Source organism: Lissotriton vulgaris, chromosome 11 (genome assembly GCF_964263255.1).
Source record: "Lissotriton vulgaris chromosome 11, aLisVul1.2, whole genome shotgun sequence".
Taxonomy (NCBI): Eukaryota; Metazoa; Chordata; class Amphibia; order Caudata; family Salamandridae; genus Lissotriton; species Lissotriton vulgaris.
This window is the reverse complement of record NC_141699.1, coordinates 820,216,302-820,233,565: the sequence shown is the minus strand read 5'-3', so window position 1 is coordinate 820,233,565 and position 17,264 is coordinate 820,216,302. Positions and strand designations below refer to the sequence as shown.

The 17,264-nt window shown below is 44.4% G+C and overlaps 1 protein-coding gene across 1 annotated transcript in view; it reads left to right on the top strand.

The window, feature by feature from the left end:
* Positions 1-17,264, top strand: part of EPHB1 (EPH receptor B1) — an 865,486-nt gene that overhangs the window by 241,433 nt on the left and 606,789 nt on the right. The window contains exon 3 of the mRNA XM_086943930.1: positions 6,644-7,325. Coding sequence (XP_086800056.1) covers positions 6,644-7,325 — 682 coding nt within the window. The remainder of the gene's footprint in view (positions 1-6,643; positions 7,326-17,264) is intronic.

The window sequence follows — 17,264 nt, the reverse complement described above, 5'->3', positions numbered from 1 at the left end:
TTTCCCTTCTGCTTGTTATTTTTGCAGTTCTTTCTGTCCAGTTTGGTGATGTCTTGGCTGAAGTGTGGTGCTGTCTCACCTCAGGTGGTTAATCCTAAATCCAGGTATTCAGGGGGCTCAGTTTGAATGGTCTTGTGCATAGTGCAGCTGGTCCTGATGATGATGGGGAGAGGAGAGCCAAGGAGTCCCTTCAGTATTGGGCGGATGTGGCCAAACCTCTTGAAGCTTTAACAAGACATGCTTCGGCACACATGCCTTACACAGAGGCGAAAGAGGGCATGGATCCATTCAACACAGCACTGCCTCCATGCAGTTGAAAGCTTGCTTAGGCTTGAACTTTTTCTCTGGTGTTGGCATCTTCTGGAGAGAGCTAGTGCCAGCAGGCCTTGGTTTAATTGGGCGTGGTTTATTTGAAGGTGAGGTCTGAGTGAAGAAAAACCAAGTGGTTTTGCGTAGGCTGCCATCTGAAGGTAAACCCGTCAATGTTCATGCCAGGCAAACAAGCCTTCATCTATCTTCTTCGGGGCAATTGCTAAAGTGATTCCAGAGTTAGCAGTGATTTCTGATTTGGAAGAGTATATGCATGTGAGCCCATATACTCATTTTGATGCTACCACGCCTCTTATTAGCGTTTACTACACAATAGGAAAACCTGAAGTCACTGCAAACTCGTCTTCAATTTGAGATCCATTATATTTTACATTCTTTATGTTTATTCAGTTCGCTTACAAGATGTTTTCTATCCCCAAAGGATGCATAATCGGAGTCAGATACCTCAAGAAGTCCATTGTTATACTGAACAATGTGACGCCTACTTCAAAATTGAGGTGTAGCGGTTGCCTTGAAGAAGTACTGTGATGACCAAATAGTTATGGAACACAAATTGATGTGTCATTGCACTTAGGTTGCTTCCTCATTTTTCAAAAAATATAATTTTAGAAAGTGATGGAAAGTAAAAACGGTCTACAAAAATATTAAATACAGAAATGCAATGTAAAAAAAGAGCTTATACTTCAGGATACCTCATTTAGTTGATTAATCAAGGAATTCTGTCTTGGTAGTTAGAAAATATGAAATGTACTTGACTTTGAGTCTTTGTTCAGTTCTCCTAAAACATATCTGTAAAAGGGTGGAGCTTAGCCGGAAAAAAATCATGAAACGTTGACTTCTAAGAGCAATATAGTCTCAAATACTTTAACTTCAGAATGGGACAATGGGGGTATCAGTGCAGCCTGGGGAACATCCTTTACAACGCAGATTTTACTCCGTAAGGCTTTCACAACGCGTCCGTTACAACGCAAGTCGTAACCACGACTTGCGCTGGAGGGCGCTAGAGGATTAAGAATAGTATATTTACTATTCCAACACCTTCCCTAGTGTCCATGGGGACTGGTGTTAGAATAGTAAATTATACTATTCTCAATCCGCGCCCCCAACGCAAGTCGTGGTAACGACTTGCGTTGTAAGGGACGCGTTGTTAAAGCACGCGTTGTTATGGTACGCGTCGTAACGTAGTACATCCGTGCAGCCCTTTTATTTTCCCCTCTGCAAATAATTCCCTTTGGAGAAGGTAAGCGCATTCATTTTATAACCAATTCAGCCAATCAAATAGCGTGTTTGGCGAGTCAAGCTGACCAATGACACCAGTCAGCATAGCTACCCACCTGCATCTGTATATCACAGTTTGGAATAAAGGGCACCCAGGGATTGGTACGCCGACTCTGTTTTTCCTGTTGTGACCTAGAAAAACATTTCTTGATAATGGTAAAGTTTTAAACTCTGCAGCCATTTTTAATTATTTTCAATTTTTCAGAGGCGGTGTGAGACTCTCAGGTGCCACCATTTCAGGATATAATTAGCCAGCGTGCCCTGCCAGCAGCAGGGATCCCCTAATACAGGGTATTGCTGCGGGAAGGCATTGTGCCTATTTAAATGAAATCACACTTATTTTTAACAACAGAAATGCTGTCAGTAGTGACAGAGCATCCTGGGCAATTTATTATTGACAATATGGCTCTTGTATTCCAAAATTAAAGCGATTTTCTTTTGCTAAGATGAATGCCTCCTGCGGCCAAAGAATGTATTAGCAGTACAGCCTCCTGCTAATATTTCCTGTGCAGGGCATGCTGGGTAATTATATACTGTGTCCATAGACCTGCGCTGAAAAGCTTTATTATATTATAAGAGGCAGAAGCATTGATGGCTTTTATTTCCGAAGCTGTAGGGAATACATTCAAATTATATGCAAGTTTGCATGGTTCAGAGCCAGAATAACCTTATACTAAACCTCCCTTCTTGACTCACATTTGTCCCCTCAATTTGTTGATTCCATAGCGCTTTAAATGGTTTATTAACTTCTGAAATATTTCTTTATTTAAAATATGACTGTTTAGATATCATTTCCATGTGAACATTTGTGGAATATAGATTCCTTATTAGCTACAGTCATACAACAAGCATTTGCAATGCAATAAGTCTCGCATTAACGAGCGTTTAAGCTATTGGCAATGCAATAGCTTAAACTCTCGCAAATGTGAGACCTATTGCATTGCAAATATTTTTTTGTTTGTTTTCCTAGTCCCATGAGACGCTTTCAAATTCATGATGGGCGTGCCCTACATTAAAGTGAAACCGTGGCACGGGGCTGTCACGAAAAAAAAGCATTTTTAAATCATGTTGACAAACAGATGGGTTTTTTGGGTAAAAGCACCCATGCCGTGTTTTCATTTTAATTTCGGTCATGTCCCTTTCTTTAGACACGGTTTGTGTAAAGAAAGGGCGTGGCCTCTATGAATGTGAAGGCAGTTCGGGCTGGACTGTTCCCATAAGGCACAGGGTCAGACTGATTTGCATATAGCCATGGCTGAACTGGGGTGGCAGAGTGGGCTAAAGAATGGTGATGGATTAAACCCAAATCTGTTGACTGGGTGTGAGTGTTTGATTGGTTCAGATGCTCCGTCCATCACCACCCCGTTTTGTACCTCTATGAATGTGAAAGCGACACATGGGCACTGGTAAAAAAACAAATAAATAAGTAAGTGCAGCCACTAAATGCAGACCATACTGCTAAAATAAATAAATTTAAAAATGCGGCCGCTGTAGTTAACCCGTTCTATGCTCATGACGGAGCCGCTCCGTCATGAGCCTCGGTTGAGGTGTGCTCATGACGGAGTGGTACCGTCATAGCCCGCTCGACGCGCCTGCACGGCGCGAATTTCGCGCCTGCGTGGCGCGTTCCATTGAGAGGGCGCGTTCGTGACGGAACCGCTCCGTCACGAGCACAGCTCAACCTCGGCTCGTGACTGAGCGGCTCCGTCACGAGCATGCGAGCACCGCTCGGCCGCCCCACCCCCTTAGCGCTGCGGCGGAATTCCCGCCGCAGCGAAGGAGTTAAAGCGGACTGCCATTAGTAAACATTAAACAAAATCAAAGCAGGCGACATGCTGCCAGATATTGGGTGGAAGAGGGGAAGAGCATTAAAAAAAATAGTGCTCACCAACTTATATGGGAGACCATGTAACAACATGCAAAATAAGAATATGTAACCTGCACACCAAATTTTCACATCAGTATTCAAACAATTAAACAGTCAGTTGTGCACAATGATACCATTTTATACAATGGTGCTGCCCATGTAACGACACCAGTAAAAGGTCCAGTTGTTATGGGAGGTATCAAATGAAGACAAGGCGGTACAAAGGAGGGACTAACAAGCCTAATAACTCGGAAACCAGCGTTCACAAAGGGCAATGACACTAGTCAATTTCAAATATGGGCGGAGAGTTGGCGGGGCTTCTATTCAGTTTTCCACTACTGCATGGCTCGCAGCAGCGCATGCGCTTTCCAGGCTCGACCTAAAAAAAAAATAGGGAATATTCACAAATAAATTAAGCCTGTGCAAGCCTGGCTTGTGTATGTATGTTGATTCACGGACCAACATAGGTGGTGGAAATAAAATCAGGTGTCCATCGATCCTATGGCGATATCACAAAGTTGATCATTTGCCCCATATTTGGCCGTGTTAATCTCATATTTGCTTTTCCTGAAGAGTTTGGGGGAAGGGCTCGGAGTGGTAACTGTGGAAAGAAAAGTGATGTCATGGCCCCTGTGATCAGCGGTAGGCAGGGCAGTGCCTGCCTATGAAAGGGCAACCGTGGCTAAATCTGACAGATGAGAAAGTGATGACACAAAAATGTGCACACCCACTTCTAATATTCATTCACATCAATTCCTATTTGAGGTAAGTGATAAATGCAGGGTCAACATTTTCTTGGTATAAAGATCTATTGTCAAGCCGGAGCTCTTAGAGAGCATGGATTCGGCTCCATTGAAAAGGGTGTGTAACATCGCCCAATTCTACATCATCTGGTTTCTGTAGACAAATGAACCATTGAATTTGAAGGAGCTGAGTCTGTGCCCAGCTCTTGCCCTGTCATGAGGGAACTAGCTGAACAGTCTATGCTCCAGGGTTGTACTAGAGCGCCTTTCTTACACACATCAGTCACAGAAGGATGGTCAGATGGGTATCCCCATGAGCAAGGAATTACAATATGTAACCTAGCAAAGAGCCCCCTTTCTAGAACTTCAATGCAATCCAGACGTTTTGGCTTTATCAGTGCTTGTTTCATGCTTGTAGATTCTAATACCACTCGGCAGCACCCCTAAGGCAACATGTCAGCAAAACAAAAACAAGAAAACAAAAGGGTAAAGGATTAACCTTTTCAAGATGAAGCTCTTGCTGTTGGCAGCATCCCTCAAAGCTGCCCCTAATGTTACGTCTGCGGATCCTTTCCTCCTTTAGAGTCTCAAGGGCGTCTCGATGTCATTACATGTCAGTCTGCGGCTCTGAGGCGACCTTCAGACTGTGACTGGGGCGAGCCCCCGTCTTTTGGTTGGTAAATGCCGCGGATTGTAAAAAGAAACGGACAGGCGTTTGCTGCAGGGGATGAAACTGAGAACATGGTCTCCTAGTCAGTGGGGCCTATGAAATCGCATGCTACGAGTGTACAGCTCTTAGCTAACACCCCCCCCCCCCCCCCCCGCGCTCTTTACTCATCCCAGCCCTCACTCGCTCTCCGAAATCGGGATTCATTTACCATTAGCAAAGCGCTCCTCTTTAATATTTGTAACTGTTTTCCTTGAAGATTGAAATATCAAGACCTAGCCTGGTGCAATATTTAAAACTCAATTTTCCTCCCAGCCATAATACCACAAATTGTTATTTATTTTCTCTTTACGGGCCCGCATTGATCTTGAGGGGACTGTTGTATCCACACTGCTCTCTCCGGGGAGGAACCCTGCTCACAGGGTGGTGGCTATCTGTTCACAGAGAGTTTAGAACGTTTTGAAGCTGAAAAGCTAGGCCTGTTCTCTGTCTATCCTGTCTCTCTACTCTTTATGCAAGGAAAGTTTGCTCCTCCAGCGGGTATCTTTAGGCCGGTCTCTTTTGTGTATGCTTCTTGCTCTGCGGACAGTCTCTTTCTCTGGGGGTAAGAGAAGCTTGGTTTGCTGAAGAGTAAAACAATACTTGAGTGGCACGTGAAGTGTTGTGTTGGTAGCCTCCACCCCATGTCTTTGATGTACACGTGCTTGCTCTTCCAATTGAACCTATGTGCTGTCTGTGCTGGAGGGATGCAAGTTCTGCTTCTAGTCATCCTATGACTGATGGGCTCTCCCTCTGCTGATGGGCTCTCCCTCTGCTGATGGGCTCTCCCTCTTCTGTGTGTAATGAGTCAAGGTTAGCTGATGGGCTCTCCCTCTGCTGATGGACTCTCCCTCTGCTGTCTGTGATGAGTCAAGGTCAGGTGATGGACTCTCCCTCTGCTGATGGTCTCTCCCTCTGCTGTGTGTGATGAGTCAAGGTCAGGTGATGGACTCTCCCTCTGCTGATGGTCTCTCCCTCTTCTGTGTGTGATGAGTCAAGGTCAGGTGATGGACTCTCCCTACTTTCTTAGGGTAATGGGAATTTGCTGGCTGAAGGTGTGTTGTCCTTGCATCTGCTAGTTGAAACATTGCTGATAAATAACCTGGCAGATTCAACCCAACATCAGTGTGAAGGAAGCCACCTCTCCTTATGCGTTCAAATTGGACTCTAAAAACTGCTTTTTTAGGGACTGTGCCGACTCTAAGATAGTCTCTCACATGCCACTATAACGTGTTCCCAGTGGTGTCTTTTAGTACATGTGTTGCTGGCCAATGTCTGTACCTGCTGTGTGTGTGTTGAGGAAGCTTGCTTTGATGATGGGTTCTACTTGCTGTTTCTCTTTGTGACCAGAGCTTGCACCCACAAGCTCTCTATCTTTAGTCCCAGTCATAGAGGGCAATGGGATACTACTGCATGTGTGTGTTTTGCCTATTCTATTGCTATCAAGTCCCATGTTCACTTTTATCAGAGTGAATCTTGCACATATTTTGTAATTATCATGCTGTGCCTGTGAGACGGAAACTTGTTCTAGAACTACCATGCCTGAATGTCAGCAAGAAATAAGTGGAATATATTGGATTATTTTGTGTTCTAGTAGCATCTTTTGCGTTCACCACATTACTGCGAATATATTAACAATAATTTATCATTCGTCCTTTTCGACATTACATCTTTTCCAAGTGGCATACAACCAGTGACTTTTCTTTCTACCTTTTGCAGTGGGAGGAGGTGAGCGGATATGATGAAAACCTCAACACAATCCGTACCTATCAGGTGTGCAACGTCTTTGAACCCAACCAAAACAACTGGCTCCTCACCACATTCATAGATCGGCGCGCAGCCAACCGCATCTATGTGGAGATGCGCTTCACCGTGCGAGATTGTAGCAGCCTTCCCAATGTCCCTGGCTCCTGCAAGGAGACCTTCAATCTCTACTACTATGAGACTGATGCTATCATCGCCACCAAGAAATCTGCCTTCTGGACGGAGGCACCCTACCTCAAAGTGGACACCATTGCGGCTGATGAAAGCTTTTCCCAGGTGGACTTTGGTGGGAGGCTGATGAAAGTCAACACAGAGGTGAGGAGCTTTGGACCTCTCACGCGAACTGGCTTCTACTTGGCCTTTCAAGACTATGGGGCATGCATGTCCCTACTCTCAGTGCGTGTTTTCTTTAAGAAGTGTCCCAGTGTCGTGCAAAACTTTGCCGTCTTCCCTGAGACAATGACTGGGGCAGAGAGCACCTCACTGGTTATTTCGAGGGGCATCTGTATCCCCAATGCTGAGGAGGTGGATGCCCCTATCAAGCTGTACTGTAACGGGGATGGAGAATGGATGGTGCCCATTGGCCGCTGCACCTGCAAGGCTGGCTATGAGCCCGAGAACCAGGTGATCTGTAAGGGTAAGACTGCTTTTTGGATCTGGAATGTGGTACTTGCACAGTCACTATGCTTATTATCCGATATGAGAGTGAGATGTACAGTGCTGTGAGCAGAGTCAAGGCCGTTCTCCATAAAGTTCAGGCTCAGTGCATGCCTTAGAGGAATACCATCTTCAAGGCATCTCTCTGGAGGGAATGCTTCATTTTATTATATGTGCAGGTGTATTGGTTGTGTGCGCTGGTTACAAGATAAGTGCAATGCGAAAAAAAATGAAATTGAAATGTAGAAAGTTTGATTAAACTGTTAAGCTTTCAGATAATGTATTGAAGCCAATGTTCGTATTACTTTGTTAATATGATATAGTTTTTGTTATAGTTTATTAACTTCCTATAGAGATTTATGTGAAGTGTCACAGACATTATTTTCCCACTGTTGAAGGGCTTAACGTCTACACATTTTATATTTGAACTTCTTGCAGTCTCTGTGACACAACTGATGTTCCACATCTCTTCTGGAATGGGACTGTCAGTAGTTGTTTCCCTCGGTGGCTCCTTAGTCAATGAACAGATATGACTTGCTCCTTTCCACCTATGTCCTGGAGGAATCTGCCTTGGAATGCTTGTTCTCGGAGGTGTTATGTTATGTTATTGTGTGTTATGTTGATTTGTAGAGCACACTAATCACCTAAGAGGGTATCCAGGCACTTGGGCAGGTGTGTAGGTAAAGGTCCCCAAGATGCTTATACGAAGAGCCAGGTTCACAGCTTCTGGTGGAACTCAAGAAGTGGGGAGGAGGCTCCGAAGTGTTGAGGGAGTTGGGTGCAATGTAGGAGAATGAGCAACTTCCAGTTTTGCTTTTGTGGATGCGGGGAATGTGTGGCAGTGAGAGTGAGGCAGGGTGTAGGTGTCTGCTGGGGTGGTTACAGTGTATACAGCTGTTTCAGGTATTCTGGTTCTGGTTTGTGTATGGCTTTGTATGTGTGCATATGTGTGCGTGAGAAGTTCGAATTGGCTATGCTTGTGAATAGGGAGCCAGTGAAGCCTCTTGAGGTGTGGTGTGATGGGGTGTGGTGTGGGAGGTCAGGTCAGAGTCTTGCAGCGGTGGTCTGGATGGTTGGAGTCTGTGTTGGAGTTGATTGATGATTCAGGCATAGAGAGTGTTGGCGTAGTCAAGTCTACTGGTAATGAGTGTTTTCCTGACCGTCCTGCTGGTGTTCTAAGCCAATCATTTAAAGATCTTTTGTATCATGCGTAATATGTGGATGCAGGAGGAGTTCGCTGCGTTCACTTGAGACATCATGTTGAACTTGTTGTCTAGGATGATCTGTAGATTTCTTGCATGGCATGTGGGTGTTTGTCCTAACTCATCTGGAGGTCTTGTTGCCAAAGATCAGTCATTATGTCTTGTCGGAGTTGAGCTGCAGGCAGTTGGTTTGCATCCAGTTGCTACCATGGTCAAGTAGTTGGTGAAGTTGGTCCTGCTGGTGATTGTCTAGTTCATCAGGGAGATGATGAGTTGGGTGCCATTGGCATAGGGGATGACAGTGATGTCTTGTGATCAGATGATGTAGGGGAGTGGTGCCATGTATATATTGGGAAGGGTGGGGCTGAGGGACACTCCCTGTGGGACTCCACATATCAGTCTCTTGGTCTCCTTTGTGAAGGGTGACAGCCTGACCCATTCCCATGAGGAAGGAACAGATCCATTTGAGAGCAGATGCTTGAATGTCAATCTCGAGGAGTCTTCTGATGAGGCTGTTATGGAAGACAATGTCGAAGGCTGTGGAGAGGTGGACCAGGATGAGGGCCACTATTTCTCCTCAGTCCAGGATGATTCGAATATCACCAATGGCTACAATGAATGCTGTTTTGGTGCTGTGGTTCTTTCTGAATCCTTATCAAGTGTTGTTTAGAAGATGGTAAAGCTAGAGGTGGTTTATGGGTTGCTGTTGATGGCCTTCTCAATTACTTTGGCTGCAGGGAGATGGGATGGAAGTGCTCAGTTGATTCGGGTCAGCTGTAGGCTTCTTGAGGAAGGCGTTGATTTCTACATGTTTCCATGCATCCAGAGAAGTGGCAGATGGGATGGAAGTGTTGATGACGTGGGCCAGTGTGGTGCCGATTGGTGAAGTTCCCAGGTTGTAGATGTAGTGGGGGCATGGGTCTGATGGGGCCCCCGAGTGGATGATCCATATGATTTCCACTGTGTCATTTCAGGTGAGGGCTGTACTTTCGGTCAAATGGCCATCCTGGTTGGTGATGGGTAGGTTAGCAACGCGTTCTCTGGGGTTGGGTTGGGTTGGCATGCAAAGTTGCTGTAGATGTATGCGCTTTTGATGTGGAAGAAGTTGGATAGGTTGGCACAGAGTTGTTGGGAGGCAGCAATGTTTTTGACAGTGGCTAAGGGCGAGGTGAAATCCTAAATGATGGAGAAAATCTCCTTGCAGCTCTTTGAGCTTCCTTCGATGCAGTCCATTAGTGCATTTTTCTTTGTGTCTTTTATTTGCTGCTGATAGCGTCTGAGTGCAGCCTTGTAAGTCGTTCTGTCTGTGGTGTTGTGGCTGTCCCTCGATTTCCTTTCTAGCTGTTTTTAGTGTTGTTTAGTGTCTTGGAGATCTTCTGTGTACCAGCTGGTCTGCTTGTTAGATCTACTATACTTGTTGGGTCCGAGGGAGTCCGCGCAGTTCTTGATCCAGTTGTTGAAGTTGTTAATAAAATTGTTGAGGTTGTCTGTGGGGCTGAGTTGATCCGTGCTGAGGGTGCTGAGCCAGTCTGCTTCTGTGATTTTGCCCTAGCTGTTGCTTGGAATGCTGAACCTAGGTGGGCCGATGACTTGAGGTGTGTTGATTTGAAAGTGGATGATGGAGTGATTATTCCATGTGAGTGGTGTGGTGGAGTTGTATTTCATGCTGTCGCTTGTGGTGAAGTGGAAGTCCAGTGTGTGTCCTGTGGTGTGTGTTGGTTCTTGGACAAGCTGGATGAGTCCGATAGTGCTCAAGCTTTTGAGAAGGGCTGTGTAGGTGGGCTTGTATCAGTCTTCCAGGTGAAAGTTGAGGTCACTAGGAGAATGTAGGCTCTGCAGGCTGTGGTGAGTGAGGTGACAAAGTTGATTATGAGGTTGGTAAACGTGGCTCTGGGTCTGGGTGGTCGGTAGGTGAGGGTTATGTTCAGGATGAAGTTTTCAAAGATTGGCAGCTTGAAGTGCAGGTGTTCCATGAATGGTGTGGTGTTCTCTGTGGATGTTGTGCATTTGATGGATTATTTTAGATGATTACAAGTCCTCCTCCTGGCTTGTGAAGGTGGTCCTGTAGAGGAATCTTGTACCCCGCTGGGATTGTTGTGCCGATGAGGGGTTGAGCTGGGTCTCTGTGATGAAGAAGATGTTGGGTATGTCGCTACTCAGTAGGTTCCATATTTCGGTTGCGTGTTTGCTGAGTGAGTGTGTGTAGAGAAGCATGGATGTGAGTAGGTGTTGATGTGCAGGCTTGTTGTGACGTGTACTGTGGGGTTTAGGAGTTGTTGGTGCTTGTGTACTGGGAGGAGTGTACTGGGAGGAGGTGCACTGCCCACAGGAACATATTTCAATAATTCAGTTGCCTGCGCTTACATGAATTTCCAGTTAATGTTTACACTCATCCTTGCGCTTTCCAATCGAGCATTCAACCCTCATATTGAGCAGTCGAGGAATGTTCCACCTTCCCAGACTTATGAATGGTGTCTCTTCAGAGAAAAAAGTCTGACAGTTTCATAGGCGCCTCTGTTGGCAATTACAGTTGCCCAGATGGCAGCGGAGGCGAAAACAACAACAAAGTATCAGGCTTCCGGTCCTTACATCATTGACAGCAGCTGTCAGATCTCACAGAAGCCCTCTGAAATACAGAGGAGTGCATGCAATTCAGTCATCAAAGCTTCCCTGCTCTTCATGCTGTCTTTCATTTCTCTTATTATTTGCTGAGCATATGACTTCAAGAAATCATCGGTTCCCTCAATTGGTGTGTTTAAATTGAACTGAGTTTGACAGTATTCCTTCCACTTGCTGAGTTGTTGATGCTATATCTGTACTTTTAAGTTAACCACAGCATGCATCACGTGTTCAGCAGCAATACTGTCAGCTCTAGCATAGTCCACCAGCCTTTAGTGGGGACTTTGTAGCTGAGATAGAGGCATGCATTGTTCAGGAAGAGTACAACAGTGTTTTCCTAAGGCTGTTTTTAATGGCAGATACGAAGGTCCACTGTAGCTTCTTCTCAATGCCGAGGCTGTAAGTAGAACAGGAAATAATATACTAGTGATGAGGACCTTCTCTGCCAAGGGAGTGTGTTAAGTCTCACTGCCTAAGCGATCCTGCCCTGGCTATTCCCAACACAAAGTCTAGATCAGGAGCCCATCAAATCCCACCAAAGAAATCGGAGAGTGGTTCCTTAACTGCAGTGGGTGGACTTTGTGTGCTTTCTCTTTTCATATACAACACACAAAAGGAGGTAGGATTGTGTTTTATGGTGGTGGTACATGCTCAGTGAGTATAAACTGCCATCACTCACAAATTTGTGACATCCTTCTTCATCAGGCTTGCTAACTGATACCCCTCCACAGACCAATGGCCAGAGTGGAGCATAAAGGAAGGGGAGACAATACAAACAAAGATTTGTGCAATCACCAAAGAGAAGTGCTGCCAGTGTAGGTTAAAACTAGCTGTGAGGTGTCCCTTATTCCAGTTTTATTTTTGGACCACCCGGCCAGGGTTAAAAAACGTGTAGTATGGTGGTGATAGATGAAGATTAGGATCACTTCACCCCTCCGAACAGCAGAGGTGTAAACATGTTTCTGCCAATTCAACTGTGCACACAGCGTTGGGTCACTTCGGCATTCATCAGGACCTTCAGGATCCCAAAGCACAACACCCTCCGATCCTAATTTAGGGGTTTCTTGGACCTTTTCTCTTTCAAGTTAGGGTTTTTCAAATTCACACTCTCAGTAAAAGAGTTCCATTGAGCGATTCGCTTGAATGAACGAGGGAGAGGGAGCGGCCTCCTGTAGTCGCACATTTCTCAAGGTGGATCCACTGCCTGGCTATTACCGCCTCTTGCCGTGAATGTCCCTTTTCATGCCAGAATGCCAGAGTCCATAATATATTTTTCTCAATGCAGAATGTTGTCCATACCTGGTGAATGGATGCATTGAAAAATGGGTCTTATCAGAAAATATAATTTGTTATACTCCATAATGGGTCCTTTTTTTCCAAAAAATAGAAGAACTCCTTGTCATTATTCTGATCCCAGTTCACTGTGGCTAGCTCTGGATGTCCCACAAATCCAGGCTGTGTGTTTTCACAGAAAGCACACCTAGATAACGGTTCTTACTGGACACTGGGACATTTTTCTTCATCATCAGCTTTTGTTTGCTCTATGCCATCCTCTGGTGATAACATCTTTTCACTATCTTCCCTATGTCCCAGAGAATGATCTTACCAAGAGAATGGCACCTGCTGGCCATCACCTGTGCTCCCGACATTCCCAGGTTTTGTGGTTATCATGGATGCAAGGTGGGTCTCCAACCAGTAGCTCGTGAGCTACTGTAGCTCTCCAGCTTATTAAATTAGAAAGGTTTTGCTTGTTTGAATTAATATGCATATAACAAAATTTAAATTATACAACACTAATAATATTAGTAGCTCTCAATGCATTTCATTGAACATAAGTAGCTCTCAGTACAGAAAAGGTTGGAGACCCCTCTTGTGCCATTATTTCTAATTTCAAGATCTTCAATAAGTTGACGTTGTTAAAAAAAAGCAGATAAAACCCGCTAAAAGTAGGTTCCTTTGGGAAAAAAAAATTTAAAACCCTACTTTCTTTCAGAAACTTCATCCCTGAAAAATTAGTTTGCAAAAAAATCCCCATGTTTGCACTTTTTTTGTGGGAAATGGCAGCCACAAGCAAAAATGTAAAGTTAAAAAAACTTTGCAACTTCATAGTTTCACCAGCAGAAATGGTATTTTGCACACCCTTAATGAGGCCACTGGAAGACAGAACTCTGTTTTGGATTTGAGATTGATTTCTCTTAAAGTTTAGTAAATGTTCTTTTGCAACAGTCACACATTGTGAAACAACATGTCTCAGTTCTGTGCAGGACATGCGTTTGGAGGCATGGGGAACAACTCTCCCTTTCCTGTAGGTGAGGTCAATAGTGGTGACCATGCAATGCACAATGCCTGTTATCATTCATGGTGCTTTGAAAATGTGATGACATTTCTCAAAACCGACTCCCAAAAGCAGGTGTGTGTTTGAGAAAGAAAAACAAGAATTTGCAATGCAATAGGTCTCGCATTTACGAGAGTTTAAGCTATTGGCATTGTAAATGACAATGCCTTTTATTTATATGTTTTGATCATTAACACATAAATTAAAAGCATTGTCATGTACAATGCGAATAGCACAAACTCTTGCAAATGGGAGACACATTCAAAGGAGTGGCCGCCATTGTCCCGGGCTGCGTGGAAAGTGAAAGCATGCAATGGCACACTGAATGTTGTAGGAAAGAATGTCATGCCTGCTGTAGGAGAAACCCATTAAAGAAAATAGTGCTTTCAGACTAAAAAAGACTCACCATGTACCAACCGAAGTAAAAGGGTCAGTCCTCATGGGAGTTACGAATGAAGACAAGGCGGTACTAAGGAGGGACTAACAAGCCTATTAATGAGTCAAAAGGCAGCATTTAAGAAAGACAATGACACAAGCCAATGACAAATATAGGCAGGGAGTGGACGGGGCTTCTATTTCATACTCCAATACAGCATGGCTCGCATAGCAGCGCATGCTCAGCCCAGGCCTGTCCTAAAAATCAGAGCCCCTTACAAGCAGGAAAGTTTGTCCTTGCACATCAGCGTCATGCAGCAGCGTGGATAAAAATATGTTGGGGTTATTGTAGGGTGACCAGGCATCCCGGATTTCCCTGGACAGTCCCAGGTTTGAGAGGGCTATCCCGAGCATTTTCCTAATTTTCAAGAAATGGCCTTTCGGAATAAGATAAAGTCATCCTGCTACTGAGACTTTGCCAATAGAAAGCCCCTGTTTCCTGCTCTAAATACGGCTTGGGAACTGCAAGTTCATTGATGGAACTCCCATTCTGCCAATCTATGCATCCCACAAAGGCTCTATTTTTGAAAGGAGATAACTCTATGAATTGATGTCCATTGAAACAACAGAGAAGAACCCAAAAGGTAATGGTTTTATGGAATCAGAACACGTCTGTTGTCTCTCTGGTGTCAAAACAGTGTGAACTTTGCTGACTTTGGCCACAAAGGTAAGACCGAAGGAACAGGAGGATCGTACTAGAGAAGTGTTTGAAAAAGTGAGATCCATCCCTATTGAGGATCTCACCCCTCTTGAGTCCATTGCGTAGGCGGGGGATGCTTAGGAGAGCAAAACCTTAGTACCATATGGCTGTGGTCTCAGGAGCGGCTCTTTCACCAGGACGGAGGAGCGTCGTCCCACTGCTTTCTCGCAGTGTGAGAAAGAAAAACATAAAATGGTAATGTCTTTTGGCTATTTCCATTTTATGTTTCAGTGCGCATTGTGGGTGGGTGGAGCTTCCCAAGCAGGGCAGGAGTGGTTTGACCACTCCTGAGTGCACATAGGCTGTTTCGGCGGTCCCAGCCATGCGCATTCCGCACTTCTCCATACAGGCTGCATTGCAGCCTACATGGAGAACATGCCATCCCTTACAGCCCCTGGCTGGGAGTCACCCCGACCAATCACAACGCTCCACTTGAGTGTTGTGATTGGCTTAGAGGAGGGGAGGTAGGTCGTCTGCTTTCTGTTCCTGTAGGGGCAGGAGAGCAGGAGAAGTGAAGATGAGGGACCCGGGCTGGCAGAAAGGTAGGTTTTAATTTTTTTTTTATTATTACCCCTCCCTCCCTGCGCCCGTTACTCACCTGCGAGTCATGCCCGTGGCTACTGTGTGGTCTAATTGTAAATGCTGGGCAGAGTGTGGTGGTAATGCGCCTGTCTTTACCTGTGTGCCTGAGTATATGTGTGCGTGTTATTAAATATGTGAGAGTGACTGTGTGTATGTTGGTCAGCAAATGGATATGTGTGATCAAGTGTCAGTGATACTTGTGTTTGTGTTTGTACAAAGGAGTGTTCCCCGTGCTGGTGTGTATTTGTAATAAGGGGATGTACCCTAACCCGGCCTAACACAGTACATCCATGGCATAATGTCACATTCTTGGCATAACTGGGCTTAATCTTTTCATAGCTGTGGACGTGTCCAAAAGGTCGCCCATGCTTCACATATTGTGAGCATTTGCGGCTCAATTGTGGCATTCTGTGGTATAATGGTTGGTGTGGCTAAATGATGTCTGTTCTTTAGATACTTTGGACATTCTTGACATCCTTAGCACATTATGCTCATCCTTGAGGTATTGTGGGCATTCTTGAAATAACTGAAGCTCTATGTACATCATATCAATAGTGTGGCTAACTCCCGGAATGGCGGCGGCCACTCTTGCAATAAAGGTACCCCTGACCTAATGGGTTCTCTTTCTTGACTTATAAACATTCTTGAAATACCTGTGGTTATTCAAGCTTAATGCTGCCCACCTTTGACATATTGAAGGAATTCATATGCTAACTGACTATCCCTGGCATGATGGTAGTGGATATCCCTTTAACATGTAATCATAAATGGGCATGGAAGTCAGAATATGTCCAGGTGTGGCAGCAGCATATGTGACTCTGCAATGAAAATGGCAATTTGAAATTCAGAGGCTAAACATGTATTTAGTAAACATGTACAGACCTTTTTTGCCAAAAAGAAAAGGTTGATAGGAAAATCTGTTTATTTTTGGAAACGGGCAACTGATGTTTGTTTATAAAATTATTACTGTCCGAAATATATTTAAAGCAGATATTTGATTGATTAGTATTGCTGATTTTGGTCCCATAGTATCAAAGAGCACTTATTGTAGTTGTTGTTATTTCATGAATCTTGTGGAGACACTCTTACATCTCTCTTGCCAAATCGTTATTGATATTATTACTTCTGCTGTCTCAGATCTTAGATTTTTAGACTGGTTGTTAGACCTGGCGTCCTTGGCTTGGTTGTCTTCTAACTGCTTGTGCTCCTTCCCTAAAACATGCTAACATTGGCTTATACCCAATGAGCATACTTAATTGAACATTAAGTCCCTAGTAAAGAGGCAATACATGTTTGTGCCCCCCACTTGTGTTGCCCTTTACACTTGGCTCAGGCCTGCCACTCCCTATCAGATAATGCATCAAATTCAAGGATCTTTGCGTTGCTTACAATGGAGTGCATGGAGGCGGGTGAAACTACTTAAGGTATAGTTGAAAAAATATGAGCCATCCAGATGTCTGTGCTCTCCAGAACAAACAATCTTACTATTCCCAGGATTAAGAAGACCAACTAGGGAAGTAGAAGCTTCTGGCCACATGCATCATCGGGACATTTTGCGATTGCTTATTTGCGAAAAATAGGGAATCGCAAATAAGGAATCGCAAAATGGGATGCATCAATTTATTCGCATAATTTTTGCGATTTGGTGACAATCGCAATTTTTAACTAATCACAAGGATTATGTAAATTCTAAATTGCGATTTCGCAATTCCCATTGATTCCTATGGGCCAAAAGGCCCATAGGAATCAATGGGAAGGCATTGACATTTTGCGAATTTCTATTAGCGATTCGCAAAATGTTAATGCATTCCATGGGTGCAGGGGGGGTCCAAATGACCCCCCGCACCCCTGAAATTCATTTTTAAGTGCATGTTACACACACACATGTCCTAAGGACATGTGTGTCTGTAACATTACAGTGTTTAAAATGCACTTTTTTTTATTTATTTTTTTTAATTTTTTTTTTTTATTTCAAATCATTTTTATTTCAAATCAGGAACAAAACAAGTACAAGACAATACAGTACAATAAGGATCAAAGAGGTAA